General features: G+C 51.5%; 5 protein-coding genes across 5 annotated transcripts; 3 read left to right on the forward strand and 2 right to left on the reverse strand.

The window, feature by feature from the left end:
• Positions 1 to 202: 202 nt before the first annotated feature.
• BJY04DRAFT_217036 (putative importin beta-4 subunit) lies at positions 203 to 3,752 on the forward strand (the record flags this gene model as incomplete). The annotated part of the gene is made up of 3 exons (XM_073715929.1): positions 203 to 248; positions 310 to 2,635; positions 2,846 to 3,752. The coding sequence occupies 3 exons, from the start codon at positions 203 to 205 to the stop codon at positions 3,750 to 3,752; spliced, it is 3,279 nt and encodes a 1,092-aa protein (XP_073572356.1).
• A 1,319-nt stretch (positions 3,753 to 5,071) lies between these two features.
• Positions 5,072 to 6,396, reverse strand: BJY04DRAFT_186383 (putative proline racemase). Its single transcript, XM_073710897.1, has one exon. It carries the CDS (start codon positions 6,335 to 6,337, stop codon positions 5,135 to 5,137), a length of 1,203 nt encoding a protein of 400 aa, XP_073572357.1. The 5' UTR covers positions 6,338 to 6,396; the 3' UTR covers positions 5,072 to 5,134.
• Positions 6,397 to 7,102: 706 nt separating this feature from the next.
• Positions 7,103 to 9,676, reverse strand: BJY04DRAFT_36871 (putative acyl-CoA oxidase). Its single transcript, XM_073720219.1, has 7 exons — positions 9,186 to 9,676; positions 8,938 to 9,136; positions 8,767 to 8,886; positions 8,569 to 8,718; positions 7,994 to 8,510; positions 7,879 to 7,933; positions 7,103 to 7,826 (listed from the first exon to the last, which is right to left on the reverse strand). The coding sequence occupies exons 1-7, from the start codon at positions 9,379 to 9,381 to the stop codon at positions 7,324 to 7,326; spliced, it is 1,740 nt and encodes a 579-aa protein (XP_073572358.1). The 5' UTR covers positions 9,382 to 9,676; the 3' UTR covers positions 7,103 to 7,323.
• A 296-nt stretch (positions 9,677 to 9,972) lies between these two features.
• BJY04DRAFT_217039 (cytochrome P450) lies at positions 9,973 to 11,687 on the forward strand (the record flags this gene model as incomplete). Its single annotated transcript, XM_073715930.1, has 3 exons — positions 9,973 to 10,047; positions 10,107 to 10,709; positions 10,758 to 11,687. 3 exons carry the CDS (start codon positions 9,973 to 9,975, stop codon positions 11,685 to 11,687), a joined length of 1,608 nt encoding a protein of 535 aa, XP_073572359.1.
• A 377-nt stretch (positions 11,688 to 12,064) lies between these two features.
• On the forward strand, positions 12,065 to 16,644 carry BJY04DRAFT_226950 (putative C6 transcription factor; the record flags this gene model as incomplete). Its single annotated transcript, XM_073718525.1, has 8 exons — positions 12,065 to 13,696; positions 14,087 to 14,195; positions 14,232 to 14,356; positions 14,408 to 14,520; positions 14,573 to 14,658; positions 14,713 to 15,362; positions 15,423 to 16,168; positions 16,238 to 16,644. The coding sequence occupies 8 exons, from the start codon at positions 12,065 to 12,067 to the stop codon at positions 16,524 to 16,526; spliced, it is 3,750 nt and encodes a 1,249-aa protein (XP_073572360.1). The 3' UTR covers positions 16,527 to 16,644.
• Positions 16,645 to 16,851: the final 207 nt, after the last annotated feature.

The raw sequence follows: 16,851 nt of genomic DNA on the forward strand, positions 1-16,851 counted from the left end.
CTCTCATCCTCCTTCTCCCTTTTCCTTTCCCTGTTCTCTTTCTTTTGTTCATATTTCTGTGATACCCCTTGCGCTGTCTGTCTCGGTGCAGGCAGCCGTTTTCGTCCCTTTCCAAGTCCTACACACTAAGAGGACGAGGGATAACCCCACCCTGAAATATTTTTGAGAAAAAGGTGGAAAATTCTGCATATACATCTCCATCATGGATCAGCAGCGATTCCTTCAGCAGCTCCAGATCGTTCTGAACCGTAAGTCTACCGGAATAAAGAAGAAGACTACTTTATCGAAAACATCGCTGACTGAAAATAGCCACCCAGGGCAACGTGAAGGAGGCTACCGGCATTCTTCAGCGCGAATTCTACAAGCACCCCGAGTCTCTTGTTCTCCTTATCCAGGTTGCTACAGGTCACGATGATCCCCAGCTCAAGCAGCTCGCCGCTGTTGAGGCTCGGTCTCAAGTCAGCAAGCACTGGGTCAAGGTCCAGGGTGATCAGAAGCCCGGACTCAGAGAGCAGCTTCTTCGCTCCGGAGTCAGCGAGGCCAACCCTCTAGTCCGTCACTCTGTTGCTCGCGTCATCTCTGCTGTGGCCAAGGTTGATCTCGAGGACGGACAATGGGCCGATCTTCCCAACTTCTTGATGCGGGCCGCCGATAGCGGAAACCAGGACGAGCGTGCCGTTTCCATCTACATTCTGTTCACCATCCTCGAGACTCTTGGCGAGGGCTTCGAGGAGAAGTTTCAGGAACTCTTCACTCTCTTCAGCAAGACCATTCGTGACCCCGAAAGTGCCGAGGTGCGCATCAACACCCTTCTTGCTCTGAGTAAGTTGGCCATGTACCTCGACTCGGCGGAGAACATGGGTCCCGTGAAGGCTTTCCAGGAACTCGTCCCCTCGATGGTTGCCGTTCTCAAGGACGCCATCGACCGAAAGGAAGATGATCAGATCATGCAGGTCTTCGAAGTCTTCCAGACTCTTCTCGGTTTCGACCCTGCTCTCCTCACTGTCCATCTCAAGGATCTCGTGATCTTCATGAACGAGATTGCCGCCAACACCGAGCTCGATGAGGATACCCGCACCCAGGCCATCAGCTTCCTGATGCAGACTGTGCAGTACCGTAAGCTCAAGATCCAAGGCATGCGCCTTGGTGAGCAACTCGCCCGCACTGCTCTTCAGATCGTCACCGAACTCGGTGATGCCTCGCCTAACGATGATGACATTACACCTGCCCGCTCTGCCCTTGGATTGCTCGACATGCTCGCCCAGAGCCTTCCCCCTAGCCAAGTCGTCGTGCCTCTTCTCCAGTCCCTTGGCCAGTACTTCAGTAGCCCTAACCCCGACTACCGCCGGGCGGGTATCATGTCCCTGGGTATGGTTGTTGAGGGTGCTCCTGATTTCATCAGCACTCAGATGAAGGAAATTATGCCCATGGTCCTGCAGCTCCTCGCTGATGGTGAGCTCAAGGTCCGTCAGGCCTCTCTACACGCCGTTGCCCGGTTGGCGGATGATCTTACCGAAGATTTAAACCGCGAGCACGAGAAGCTCATGCCTCTGCTTTTCAAGAACCTTGCTAGTGCCATGCAAGAATCCAAGGGCGAGGAGGAGGGTCCTACTGTCGACATCATGAAGGCCGGCCTTAGCGCCATTGATGCCGTTGTTGACGGCTTGGACGAGAAGGAGGTTGCTCCTTACCAGTCCGAGCTTGTTCCCATTCTTCACCAGCTCTTCAAGCACCCCAATTTCAGAATCAAGGGTCTCGCTGCTGGTGCTCTTGGCTCGCTTGCCTCCTCCGCTGGCGAAGCCTTCCTGCCGTTCTTCGATGACTCGATGCACCTCCTCCAAGAGTTCGCTGCCGTCAAGGACAGCGAGGAGGAGCTCGACCTGCGTGCCAGTGTCACTGACGCTATGGGTGAGATGTCTGCTGCTGCTGGCCCTGAGCGTTACCAGCCGTACGTCGAGCCTCTCATGCGCGCGACTGAGGAAGCTCTTCACCTCGGACACTCGCGTCTCAAGGAGAGCACCTACATCTTCTGGGGCGCCATGGCCAAGGTTTACAGCGAACACTTCGCCACCTTCCTCGATGGTGCCGTCAAGGGTCTGTTCAACTGCCTTGAGCAGGATGAGGACGACCTTGAAGTTTCTCTCGGTGAAGCCGCCAAGGACCTCATTGGTCAGGAGGTGACTGTTGCCGGGCGTAAGGTCAAGGTTGCCAGCGCCGATGATGATGATGAGCCTGTCGGTGAGGATGGTGAGATCGAGGATGTAGATCTTGATGAGGAGGATGACTGGGATGATATCACCGCCACCACTCCTCTCGCCCTCGAGAAGGAGATTGCCATCGAGATCATCGGCGATCTCGTCACCCACACCCGTAGCGCCTACTTGCCTTACTTCGAGAAGACCATCGAGATGGTCATGCCCCTTGCAGAGCATCCTTACGAGGGTGTCCGTAAGGCTACCATCAGCACCATGCACCGCTCCTATGCCATGCTCTTCGCCATTGCCGAGGAGTCTGGCCAGATGGCCAAGTGGCAGCCCGGCCTTCCCATCAAGGTTGAGCCCGCCAAGGAGGTCAAGAAGTTTGGAGAGATCCTCATGACTGCCACCATCAAGATGTGGACTGAGGAAGATGATCGGTATGTTTCCCCTGCAAATAATCTCATACTCTGCAAGTCTGCCTGCACACCCCTTCTTGAAATGATGATACCACTCGTTTAACCCAGCTCACTTTGACACACAAGTTGTGATTGATGTGAAAGACGTTTATCTACTTCTGATCTCATGTTTTTGCATATTTTCACTTGACGATGACTTCCTCGGGCATTGCTAACCGCGCAAAAACTTAGGTCCACGGTCGCCGACATCAACCGCAACATGGCTGAGAACCTCCGCTTCTGCGGTCCTGCTCTAATCTCCAACGAGACCACCCTCCACAATGTCATCACCATGATCACCGACATCATAACCAAGAAGCACCCTTGCCAGCTCGAATTTGCTGACGAGGATGATGACGCTGGTGAGGAGACCTCGGAGTTCGACTGGATTGTTGTAGACACCGCTCTCGATGTTGTTTCTGGTATGGCTGCGGCTCTTGGTGAGAGCTTTGCCGAGCTCTGGAAGGTCTTCGAGAAGACTGTTCTGCGCTATGCTGGCAGCACTGAGTCTATCGAACGTGCCACCGCTGTTGGTGTCCTTGCTGAGTGCATCAACGGCATGGGCGCTTCCGCCACTCAGTTCACTCCCTCCTTCCTCAAGCTCCTGATCCACCGCCTGAGTGACGAGGACCCCCAGACCAAATCCAACGCTGCCTATGCTGTCGGTCGTCTTGTCGAGCACTCTAACTCTGCCGACATCGTCAAGGAGTTCCCGACAATCCTCAGCCGTCTGGAGCAGCTGTTGCACCAGGACGTCTCGCGCCTCCAGGATAACGCCACCGGCTGCTTGAGCCGCATGATTCTCAAGCACCGTGAAAGCGTGCCTATCAAGGACGTTCTTCCTGTCCTCGTCTCTATCCTTCCCTTGAAGAACGACTACGAGGAGAACGACCCCTTGTACCGCATGATTTGCCAGCTGTACAAGTGGGAAGACGCCACCATCCGCGAGCTGACTCCTCAGTTCATCCCCGTTTTCCAGTCTGTGCTTCTCGGCGATGCCGAACAGCTTGAGGACGAGCGCCGCGCGGAGCTTGTTGAACTCGTCAAGTGGCTCAACCAGATGCAGCCCGGCGCTGCTCCCTGGGCTGAGCAGCTGTAAATGCGAGCAATCGCTTGGTGATGAGTTACGGATACAATTAAAGTAATGGATAGACTGAACATGTTTTGGATGACCCTTAGAAAGATACCCCGGAGCGCCAGGCCGGTGAGCCTTGTGCGCGATGACCACGGACTGCCAGTGTGACGAATGGACTATGGCAATGATTTATGACGGGAAGATAGCCTCTTTAAAAGTTGAATTTGACTGTACATACTTTTACCATCTTTGGTTTTCCCAATTTCCAGCCGTAGACTTGTAGCCGCCTAGCGAACACGCAAGTATCGCCTATTCACATTCACAAGCCACGGCTATTATTAGCTAGCGCCAGACAAGCTACCTAGTTGAGTGGAGCCATAACAGCCACTGCTATAAGGCCAGCCTGCTGCCTGCGTCATCGTCGTCTTTTTATAACCCCAGTTCTTCCCTTCTCTACCTTTCTAATACCTCGAAAACTACAATATCAGACATCTACTCAAGACAAAATGGCCTCTTCATCCATCTCCACGCCTGTAGACGCGACCCTCCCATCCTCAGCCTCCGGCTCCGGCTCCTCGGTCAGCAAGCCCATCAAGACAGTTTCGAAACCGTGTTTTGGCTGTGACTGTGGGGATACAGAGTGCGATTGCTGTATCTGTACTGTTATGTGATTTCGATCAGTTTTGGGTACGTTCTCCCTTGTTTTCGGCGAGTTTTAGGACCTGAGTTTGACTGGGGGCCTCTAGGGAGGTGTGGCGGTGTGACCTGGGGGTTGGACGACGGTGACGACGAAGGGATTGTTTGGTGATAGCTTGGGCTGTGTTTAAATTCCTGGTTCTTATTTTATATCCATGTTTTGTTTCTCTGGTTTTTTCTTTGAGTTCTGGTTCGCCATGTGGGTGATGGGTGGGTGTTTTTTTAGCGAATGACATTGCATAACTATATATTTCTGCCAGTCTGGTTGAACCCAGACTGAGCTTATGGATTCTAAAAGTAGAGTGCGGTCTCTAACAATGATTGATCCTCTACACATTCAAAGAGAAAACAAAAAGTCGTCCTAGCTGTAGTTGTGCTTGTTCCCTTTTTACCAAATGCGATCCGGCGCAATCTCCCCACTGCGATGTTGAAGCTCGGCGATAACTATACCCTGTAGTCGAAATGTGCCGATTTATCCAGGCATTCGACATGGAAAATGTTTGTAAAGCTGTGCCTAGTGGCAAAGCTTGGGGTAGCATTCGACCTGGAAATACTGGAATCATTGCAGTTATCATGTTCACCTGAGGTAGGTACCTGATCAAGTTGATAGCATAAGTAAAAATACGATTCTACACTTTCTGATGAATCGATTATACGAGTTGTTGTATTGGTCTATACATTGACACGTTTGCTAGATGGTCTCTGCGTTATCAAAAATCTATGGTAAACCCTTCCTCACTGGTAACATCACCCAACTCCTGTACGAATGTCACTGCCCCTGTATAGTACGCATTGCCTTCGACGCGGGCAATGATTGCAGACCAACTAATTCCATTGTCGCCAGTTACGCTGACATCATCGTCGGCGATTGCGCCAACAAACGCATCCTTTTGAAACTTATTCGATACCAGAGAGTTGTATGCCCACTTCTGGCCGGGTTCTCTAGCCCCTTGGGCATGGGCTAGAGCTATGCGAGCTGTCACGCAAGACCCGGTTGGAGACCGATCAATCTGGTCGCGATCACCAAAGAAGCAAACACCCGTTTCTGCGCCGTCCACGCCGTCGGGTCGATATCCAATCTGTGAGTCGACAACCATAACACTGTACAGGAAAGAGAGCCTCTCGTCCTCTGCGAGTTTTAGTGCCTCCACCACAGTCGGATGAGTTGATAAATAGCCTTTTAACTTCTTCGCTGCAGCGGCCAGCGCCTTCATTTTGAGCTCGCCACTGTTCAGCCCTTCTGCGAATCCCATTTCTCGAGCATCCACCAGAGCATAAAATGCTCCCCCGTAGCTGATATCAAGCGCGATCGTCTTTTTTGACCCTAACTCTGACCACCGTATCTCGTCTGGAATATCCACCTCGAGCCCGGTGACAGCGTATCCTGGCGATGAAAGGAATGAGACTCCCCGAGTTTCGTCGGATTTCACGCTTCCATCCTGACCAACAACAACAGGAACATTTGCGGTTACAACTCCACACGGAGCATGAATCTTGACCTCCACCTCTTTCTTCTCCTGATCAACAACCAGCTCATCTCTCTTCGGGAAGACGTTCAGATCATTCGTGTCGACCAGAAACCTCCCCAAGGCAATAGTTGCATGCCCACACATGGTCGAGAACCCCCCAGCATGCGTAAATAGAACCCCGATGTGCGCATCTCCATTGCGCACAAGCTCTGTTTCTTGGATGAGAATAGCACCGTACATGTCATTGTGGCCGCGGGGCTCCAGCATGACTCGTTTTCGGATATGGTCATGGTGCTTTTGTGCCTGGTCCCGTTTGTCAAGCAGAGTTTCGCCGTCTAAGTGGGGGAACCCGGAGTAGATGATCCGCGTGGGTTCCCCGGTTGTGTGCATGTCTATGCATTTTATTGCCGAGGGGCTGTTGCTGAAGGATGCGGCGATGTCCATTTTTGCAGTATAGATCAGAGGTGTGTTTTGGGGTTGAGAAGAATGGAGGGAAATGAGGTTGAATCGAGTCACATTTAGTCGCTGCCGCGGGGCCCCACCAAATAACTAACTAGTTAACTACAGTTGAGCGGCCGGCAAGCTGCACCCGAAAACCGGCAACATGCATCCCGCTGTCCGCAAGTACGTATACTGTTCTCAGGGTTAGAAATTACTCGACCAACATTATCTCTACAATATCTCGACATAGTGGGTGTGCGTCACCAATCGAGTCTTCAAGGGAGGAGCGATAGGTATCGGCAGAAGATCTCAAATTCGTACAACCCCTCGACGTTGTGTTTCATGTTCCCTGTTTCGCCTTCCCACATCTCCCCGCTAAGAGAGATACTTTTTTTTTCTATATTGTTTTGTTTATGCTGTTGGTAAGGTTCCCCAGGTGCTGGTCGGTTCCTATCGAAAAGGACCGACCAACTCAGTGCTCGTGCCTTCCCCCGGTCCCTTGAAACTTCCACCTTTGCAGCATCGAAGGGTGCAAATTCAACCCCCATGGCACCTCTCTATGATTACAAATGAAGCGCTTGACCATTCATCAATGATCGTTGGTGCTCTGGGAAGCATGACTCTCGAGCTCGAATTAAGAAGGAGCGACCAACTTGGATTGCACCTTCCTTGAGAAGCTGGAATGACTATGGCCGGGCTTGGAAGGTGCGACCCTCCAGGTCAAAATAGGGAGGGGCGACCAACTGTGTCGCACTTTCCGAAAAATAGGTGGGAGCGCTATTGGATTGGAAGGCGCAATTCAGAAGGGTACATGGAGAGCGAGCGAACACCGGCACCGGAGAGGGCACTGGCAACCGGAGTTGTACTGCAGTGAAGAGAAGGTGCTACTAATCTGTATAGAGAAAACAAGTAAGGTTGATGTGATCTAGAAAATAGATCGAGTACTGAGCTAAGCCATACCATAACAAAATTATCTAGGACAGAGGCCTCTAATATACCCCAACCTCCGCCTCTCCCTTGTACTCTTCCAGTCCCTCTACAAAGCTATGCCAGAGCTCGTCGCTCGTCATCGGCGCAGTACTATAGGCTTCCGCCCCAATCTCCCCTACCAGTCTCTCCAGCTCTGGTAACAAGTTGTCAGCCGCCTCAGCCTCCATCTCTCTCTGCATTTTCCGACTAATGCCACCTTGCTCCGCGTACCAAGCGGAATCTTCGAGTATAACGCCACTCTCATAGAGAGCAATGATTTTGGGGTCGATGCTAGCGGCAGCAGCGGCTTCGGAGGCCATGCGGTGGCCGATAGCTTGGGTTAGGGGGAGGGAAAGAGGAAGAATGTTTCGGTTGTATTCTTCGCTGCGGTGGATGCCACCAGAGGAAAGGAGAAGGGACTGAGCTTCGGCGAAGAGGGACGTTTCGTGCTGCGCGAGGGGCGACTCGGGGGAATTGGTCGGTGGAACGGTGTAGCGGCCGATCAGAAGTTCGCTCGCAAGGCCTAGGATAGTTAGTGGAAATTACCGAGACGAGATAATTGGGATGGGACGTACGAATGGCAAGTACTCGGATATCGCCTTCTGCTGTGCCCACAGCGCGGAATTCAAGCTGTGGTTATTGTTAGCTGCTGGAGACCCAATGCGAACTGTTTGTAGGGTAGTCACTCACCTCAGTCTGGAGGATTTGATTGTGCTCGTAGAATCCTTGCCATCCGCAGCCCTCGTTCATGGCTCGTACGCTCTTATGAAAGTGTTGCAAAGCGACGGCTTTGAAAATGGTCGCGACAGCGTGCCGAACTCGCGGATCGACCTTTCTACTTCGAAACATTGTTCCCGCTTGGACCAGAAATGCTTGGAGGACATGGTACTGAGCCACAGCATGCAGAATAGGAAGGTGCTGTGTGCGGAAATTAATGACAGGCATCGGCTTTCCGTCTGGCGCCAGGATCATTCGCCGAAGACTGAACTGGCTTGCGTTGTAGACATCGAGTTTGAGGGCGGGGATCGCGAGGCTAGAGAGGAATAGGGTTCCTGCACCGACTCGATGAATCGTGGCGAGAAACTGGTCTCGTTCGCTTGCGGGCTTTTCGAGGCCACCCAGAAGGGCAGACCCGGGGAGGATGATGTGCTGGAACATGGTCAAGGCGTGGTCGACGGGATGTGAGCCGGTACGTGGAGGTAGTGTTCTGTTGCATTGTATTAAAATGTAAAGGTCTTCACCGTTTAGGTTAGAACAAGACTCACTTGGCAGTTACACCTTTGCACATCTCCTGACCGTCTCCCAAAGGAACGAGGAAAGGCCTTACGCCACGACTCTCGCCATCAACGACAACACGGGCTATCACGACCGCGATTACGGGAAGCCCACTCCTGGGTGTAGTGGGTGGCATACATCTATTCAAGTCAATTAGCTGGCCATGGATTTGACAGACGAAAACATACTTTGCAGCGGCTAAAGAAGGACTATGAAGTTCAAAGTCGCCGTTCGGTAGGAGCGTCGCTGTGGTCTCGAGGTTTCGCGCGTCCAACCCGTGTCCGACTTCGGTAAGAAGAAATTGCCCACTAATGACTGTCAGTAAAATGCCGTCACTTCAAAAAAAAAAGCTCCCTTACGAGATCTCGAATCGCAACGCGCGTCGGATGACCGCTTGAAGTTCGGGACGAGTAGCCGCAAATGGAGCTATAGTTCCGATGAACAGATTGTACTGAATGCCAACCAATGTAATGGCACCACCATCCATAGCACCAATCAAATCTGTATGCAGCTTCCAAAATGACGGGCTCAGATACAGGATGTCTTCTACTGTCAATTCTTACATAACGTTAGCTTCCAGGCGCCCTTCGTCTCAGCCGGTACATACTGTAAACGTCGCAGATTTTCCTAGCCCTCTCGTAGGTGAGTCTAGTCTTCTTTTCAAGGCCCAACGAGCATGAGGGTGGTTGGAACAAGGCTGATTGGGCGAGATCAACAGTAGGCGACGCAGACTGCCACACTTGTTCATAGAGACTCCGGCTCTCCTGGGCTCCAATGCTGGACTTTGGCTCCGGGGGAAGCATTGTCAAAGGCTATTTTGTACTTGAAGAATGGTAGATAGACATATCATCCTTTCAGGTTGTGAGTCAAGAATGACCGTATATATAAGTCTTGAGACCATGGAAGCCTGCTCGTGTTTCCGGCCTTGCCATTAGTGGTTTGAAGCGATAGGCGGGCTGAATGGTAGCTCTTGGAATAATAGCCATGGTTGTTGAATCTCTTTTGATAGTCGACTGGAAGAACGGCATTGGTGCAGAATCATGCAGTGACAGCGAATGCGTTCAGAACTTCAGCAAGCCTCAAACTCACGGTCCATCCGCAGCTGAAGAACAGATTGCCAACCAGGCTAGAGAGCTACATGGTGGCGGCGCTAGAATCGGAGACACCGGTGCCCCACTGCCAGCAATTTCCCGGGACGTCCTGGATGGTCAATGCCATCGCTGCCGTGGCCATTATTGCTGTTAGATTTGGACATCCAGACAACAGTGGCTGGCTGAAAAGGAAGGAGGGCTCGTATCTGGTCCATCTCCTCAAGTCAAGAGCTCAAAATGCTCGATCATCTAAATCCGCTCGTTTCCTTGGTTTTGGTTCTCATCAGCAAGTCTTGAGTCGAAATGTATGTGTCTACAGTGAGCGGGGTTATGATTGAGCACTGGTTCGCCAGTCTAATCGGGTTGATCGTGTTTTCTGTCAGTGCGCATTGCCATACCGTGTTGCTTGAAGGGAAGCTAACGCTGTACCTCAAAAGTTTGTGGGCTCCGCCCTCTACGACCTCTGGTTCAGCCCTCTGGCGAAGTACCCCGGGCCTTTCTTTGCGAGAATCTCCTCGCTGCCAGATTTTTTCTGGTCCCTCAGCGGGAATCGGCATTTATGGCTCGCGCGGAACCATGAACTTTATGGGGATGTAGTTCGTTACCGTCCCGGTGGGCTGCTCTTCAGGACCCCTCGGGCGTATCGAGACATCTTCAATAACAAAGCCAACGTCAAGCGATCTGAGTTTTATGATATGATGACTCGAAATACGCTGGACACGAGTATCATTACTGGAACCGATCCTGTGCTCCACGCTCAAAAAAGACGGGTCATGAACTCTGTGTTTTCCGAACGGTCTGTCCGCTCAATGGAGCCAATACTAGTGGAGCAAGTGGAACGATGGTGCGAGCTCCTGATTGACAGTGGTGGCAAGGACTGGTCCAGGCCAAGAAATATGTCACAAGTATGTGACTACCTGGTCCTAGATGTTCTATGCGACCTCTGCTTTGGACGAGCGGTGAATGCAAAGGAGCCTGGTGATAATGAGTATCGGAAGATCCCCCATATCATTGCCTCGTTTCTGCGGATTCTATATCCGGTAAGCCGTTCATCCCCTTTCATCTTGGACCAAGCTTACACAGTGCAGCTTGGACATTCTCCATGGGTCAAATTTCTAGTCTGGCTGAAGCCGAAAGGCCTTGACTGGGCCCTGGGCGTCCTGACGCCACCTAATGTCCGTTTTCTCTATGAATTCGTGGAGGAGTCCTTGTCACGCCGGCTGCAATCCGAAAAGGCCCGGAGCTTGCACGACCAAGGCGAGATCCGAAAAGATATGCTCCATTACCTTCTTAACGCAATTGACCCTGATACTGGTCGCCGAGGCTTCACAGAAGAGGCGCTGCAAGCCGAAGCATTGACACTGACCATCGCCGGGTCGGACACTACTTCAGTGATTCTGGCCGGTTTCTTCTTCTATATTGTGCGAACACCAAGCGCATACATGAGACTCGTTGATGAGATTCGATTGACCTTCACATCGCTGAGAGGAATCCGCGGAGGTTCGCGATTGATGTCTTGCCAGTATCTTCGAGCATGCGTTGAAGAGACGATGAGAATCACGCCTGCTGGACCATCAGAGTTGCCGCGAACTGTACTTCCCGGAGGCATCATGATCGATGGGGATTTCATTCCAGAGGGAACGACAATCGGGGTGGCACATTGGAGCTTCTATCGAAACGCGCAATACTTCAGAGACCCCGACCGTTACCAACCCGAACGTTGGATAGTGGATGGCGGGGTCACAGAAGAGGATGTAGCCAAGGCGCGCTCAAGCTGCTTACCATTTACAGCAGGGACTACTAGCTGCGCAGGAAAGAATTTTGCCCTCTTGGAACTGTATTTGGTCATTGCAAAAACCCTGTGGCAGTATGATGCGCGGTTGCTCCCTGGAGATTCGACCGGAGGGGGAAGCCAGTCGAAAGGATGGGGGCGGAGTGATGCGAGCACCTTCCAGGTTACTGACAGCTACATCAGCGTCAGGGACGGCCCCATGGTGCAATTCAAGAAGAGGTTGTAGGCTGTAAAGGGTTGAGAAAAGTCAATCATTATGAAGACCATCTAGACAGATGAGGATAGACATCAGATAGGAAAACGAGCTTGCATGACTGTGTCAGTCGACTCAGTCGACTCAGTCGTATGTTCTTGATCAACAGAAGGATGCAGGACGGAAAGAAAAAGAAAGGATGGAGGGGGATCCCCGTGGAGATCACATGCTGCCAACCTCATAGGTAGAATTGCGATCGATTTGCTGAGCCTCCTCAGCTCAGCTGGCGCTTATTTTTCTTTTCTTGCCTTTTTCTTTTCTTTCGCTTCTTCTCGTGTTGGCCCAAGAGCTCCAAACCACAAATGAGCGCCCCCTGACCTTGCACTGCAGTGCGGTCCAGCACCGTGACGATGAGCAGGCGCCAGCCCACAGGCCTCCCGCCCAATTTCCGTTATCCGCTGATGACCCCCGACACCGATCACGAGGCTTTCATCGATTACAATGACCACTACGAAGGAGACGATGGCCACCTTCAAGAGCCCTTGGCCTACCCGACTTACCAAGTCCGCGAAAGGAGTCCTGCGCCCCAAATTATGCGTGTCGCAAAACAGCCCGAGATGATAAGACGACAGTCGCTGCGGCCATTTTCTGGGGACTGGGGCACCTTTGATCCAGTGGGCCCATCCGACGACTCGAAGGTCCCTGGATCCTTCCAGGATATGGATGCAGACTACCCAGATACGCACATCATCGAGGGTTTCCCTCGGCATGGATACTCACATCCGGCGGAGATGGCCGATCTTTACACGAGTGAATCAGACGAGAATCTGGATTTTGGCCTTGACGAGCCTCTGGTATTTCCACAGCTCCCGCTCGAGGACGTCGTGCTTGAAGTCTCTTACATTCTCCGGACAAAGTCGATCCCTGCTACCGACGGCTTTACCTACATATTTGCCGACCCCACGGGGCGCAATAAGTTTTACAAGATCGGTAGCGCAAAGAACGTGTCCAAAAGGGCAAATGAGCACCGCAGTGCATGTCACTTAGCGTACTTCAGAGTCCAGAGGAAACCCTCTATCCCCATTCGACAATACAAGCGCTTAGAAAAGCTGGCGCAAGCCGAGCTAATCAATATGAGTTACGACCCTAACTGCGTCTGCAATATACAACAACGCCAATATTTCTGGGGCCGGGAACAAACTGCGTTTGAGGCTCTGGATTTTTGGTCAAAATGGCTGGTGAAGCACTCCCCATACGATAAAAATGGTCACCTTCTACCTTTCTGGGAACATCGATTGAGGGTCTTTGAAGCGAACATTCAGAAAAAGTTCGACTGCCAAGGAGCAAAGTGTATAAAACGTACCACAGACACCCTTGCTTGTCCGATCTGTCTTCGTGCAGGATGGAAAGCATGGGCTGAGCCGACTGGACTCGATAAAATTGAGTTTGCGTCCAGGACACAGATCGGCAGCGAATGGATCCACAAAATGTTGCTTTACTTGTACAAATACATCCCCGTACAGGACAATGTCTGGGTTGCATCCATTGACGGTATCGCGCAAGCAGTGTCCATGTGCGACAAGTTTAAAAGCCCCGCATTGCTTCTTGATCTACTATATGCCAGGCTACTTTTACCCATGCTATGGTCCACCATCTTTAGCACCACCGACTACATTCCATTCCTTTCCATGATGGAAATCGTGATATTCTCAGTTCTATATGGCATTGTCAGACTAGAACTCGTTCATATTTCATTGCGGCGGCGCACCACAGAAAGACGAGGGAAGGATGGCCGCATTTTACGCCGGAAGGCTCTCCCGTCTGCCTCAGAGAATGCCAGCCACGAACCGACTGAAGGAAAGTCTACAAAGGAGCTAAGGATACTTGAGATACCGGATGACAGAGCCCAGAATATCACAAAACAAGTGATATCATCCAGCAAGGGCAACGGCAAAAAGTCCGAGTCGGTATCAGTACTATTCCCGGGAGAGGCAGTGGCGCGGCTTAAAAGACTCAAGCCTGGCAGGCGACGAAGTGATTTTGTTTGAGATGGGTGAGGCAGTCCAACACCATACTTTGCCATTATTGCACGCGCTCATCTTGTCACCCCCTTTGCTTACGAGGATCGGCACTCGCTCCAGTGATTGGGCATCAAGAACCCATGGTCATTTTCTTTGTCTGACTTGATACATGTGCTACCCATAGTTTGTTTATACCCCGTGCGTTTGTGCTTTAAATTTTACGACTGCATGACTGGAGATATTTTGCATACGAGCAACGCAATTATGAATCTGAATGAACTTGCTCATTTTGAGCATAACAATCTTATCATATTTCCAATCGTCTTATCTCATCTCATCTCGTCGCGAACAAAAGCACGGAGGGCAGGGGGTTATAAATCCGCTTATTAAGGAGCTTATTTTGTGGCGTAGCATCGGGGGGCTGTCGGCATTCGGAGATTCGGCTTCCGACTCTTTTTCTCTTTCATCAGCTTCCTGTCTTCATCAAGCAGCAGGCAAGCTCTTCCTGTCCAATTCATCTGTCCTGTCTAGCTCCATCTTTATCTACCTCCGCAAGCCCATGTTGCCGGTGATTCCATCTCCATGTACCCCTCCCCAAATTCCGGCGACCGCTCGGACGAAGAGACGCAACAGTCCAGTAAGCGCACTGCTAGAGCCTGTGACGCTTGTTATAAGCGCAAGGTACGGTCCACGAATCTTAAGTTTAGCTGGCTTTATTGACACCACCTCTAGATAAAATGTGATGCTGCAAAGCCGCGGTGTAACTGGTGTAGCCACCATGAAAGTCCTTGTACATTTGAGCGCAAGATCCGTCGAACGCGCAAGCGAGCTGCTGATGCGAAGGAGTATGTAGCTGTTCACTCCATTGCTCCTGAATCTTTACTCACGAGTCTCTAGCTCTGCGGGTCTTCCTGGGTCGCATTTGTCCGAACGCATCGCCAGGATTGAGAAGCTCCTCTCCGAGAAACTCCCACCAGAGTCTGGTTGGTGCTTTTAGTAGCGCATTAGGATATCGATGGGCTAACTTCAATTAGTAGCCTCCCTGCTTCAGCAAGAGCCCCTACCCAGTGGATTGAACCTGGACTTTACCCCTAGCCCACCGTCTATTCTGCAACAGTCTGCTTCTTCGGTTCCCCTTCACTTCGCTGGACGTGAGTTGGGCGCGATTAGTCTGTTCACTGGAATCCCATTCATCCTCCCTGAAGGACAAGAATGGGTGCAGTCAAGGACAGGTCAAAAACTTGCTTTCGACCAGTTCAACTCGAGCCGAGCTCCATGGGAGAAACAGCGGGGGCATGATTCCAGCTCCATGCTGACGCACCTGCAGTCACCAAATGCCCTCGATCTTCCCGACCGTGCTCTTCTTGAGTTGAGCTTTGAGGTCTATCGCACCTCAGTTATGCATCGCGTTTTCCCCATCGTTGACCCGGTTCTATTCTGGTCTACCATTAAATCTGTGTATAAGCCACGTGCTCCAAACGCTGAAAGGTCACATGTCGGTGCAAAGGCGTGTATCTTCGCTTTTGCCGCTTTTGTGTCGGTTCTCTGTTACCCCTGCTTCGCCCAACAAGGCCGAGAGATACCACGCCTTGAGGAAGAGGCTTGTATTGCCAAGGCGCGGTACCTATCGTTGCAGGTCCTACAAGAACCCCCGACATTGGAAGGCCTACAGGCTTTTACCATACTAGTATGATTCTCTCCTCCATATATGCACAAAAGCTCGACTCTGTGTACTAAGAGATAATAGGCAATCATGGAATTGTGCTCAGGGAACCTGCAGTCCGCCAACTACTACGGCTCAATATCAGCGCGCATGGTATTTATGCTTGGAGCACATATCTACACTGATCAGTCCCTCTGGCTCCCAATATCATGCACCGATCGCGAGTTGCGGGCCAAATCACACTCTCGGAATCTGTTCTGGCTCCTCTATACCATTGAGCAAGATATCTCTATAAGAACAGGACAAGCCCAGCTATTCTCCGACGAGAATTGCGACCTGACGCTGCCACCCAATTACGTGGAGGAAATGCACCTCAGTCTAGAATACCACCACCACTCAAATGATCTCCCAGAAAACCCCCTCTTCCCCATGGACCTCCGCCTCAGCATCATCAAAGCTCGTGCCTACAGCGCCCTCTACTCTTTCAAAGCGATGAAGAAGTCCGACGCAGAAATCCTCAAGGACATTCGTGAACTGGACGATGAACTTGAGCGATGGCGCCTCTCGGTACCCCCAAAATGGCGTCCAACTCTCTCATTCACCCAGGAACGGCCAGATCCCAACTGCACCATGCACTCTGTCATTCTTCGCCTGAACTACCACCTCTGCATGACCATCATCCACCAGGCGAGCAGTCGCTGCAAATCCTGGTCTCAGGGCTGTGTGATGGACGGCGTAAGTTCCAGCCTTGCTCTTTCGGTCGAGGCGAGTCGTTCCACACTCCTCTACCTCGAAACCTCCGGTCACGTTCTTGTCGACGGTATCTTCTGGTAAGTATCTCCTTCCTCCACTTCACAGCTCAGCCACACTTCGCGATCAGAATGCTAATGACGCTTCAGGACCCTAATCTTCTACCCCATGTCCGCCCTTCTCGCCATCTTCTGCAATATCCTCCAGAACCCCTCCGAGCCGCAAGCGTCCAAAGATCTCGCCCTCCTCAAGAGCGCCACGGGAATGCTTGAGCGTGTCTTTCTTCGGCAAGCATACTCAGTCAGCGAACTTGTGCACGTCAAGCTCGTGGCGGATTTCGTGAATGAGCTATGTAGGCTTGCGAATTGTGCAATGGAAAAGGCATGGAAGGAAAGGACCAGTGGGACGAGTCGGACTTCGACGCCGGCAGCTCTATGATTCGGCTGGAGTTCATGGGTTGACTCTGTACAGTCGGGTCGTTTGCGATGATAGATCTCCGGTTTCCCTTGAGGGTTATGAAAATTGCTATGTTTAGACGAATAGACGGACATGGATTTTTAGCGGGGCGCAAGGACAAGTTTATGAGGTACGATACGGAGTACGGTGAAAACTTTTTAATCAAATTTGTTAGAATATGAGGTCCTATCTACCTAATATTGGTCGTTGATCATGTATGTACGAAGTCCTAAATCTAAGCGAGTCAGCCAGAATCCCCGACACGATTGCCAAGATCAAAGCAAAAAGACAAGCTCAATTTCAGAAA

The sequence above is a fragment of the Aspergillus karnatakaensis genome (assembly GCF_047715665.1).
Source record: "Aspergillus karnatakaensis strain CBS 102800 unplaced genomic scaffold BJY04scaffold_18, whole genome shotgun sequence".
NCBI lineage: Eukaryota > Fungi > Ascomycota > Eurotiomycetes > Eurotiales > Aspergillaceae > Aspergillus > Aspergillus karnatakaensis.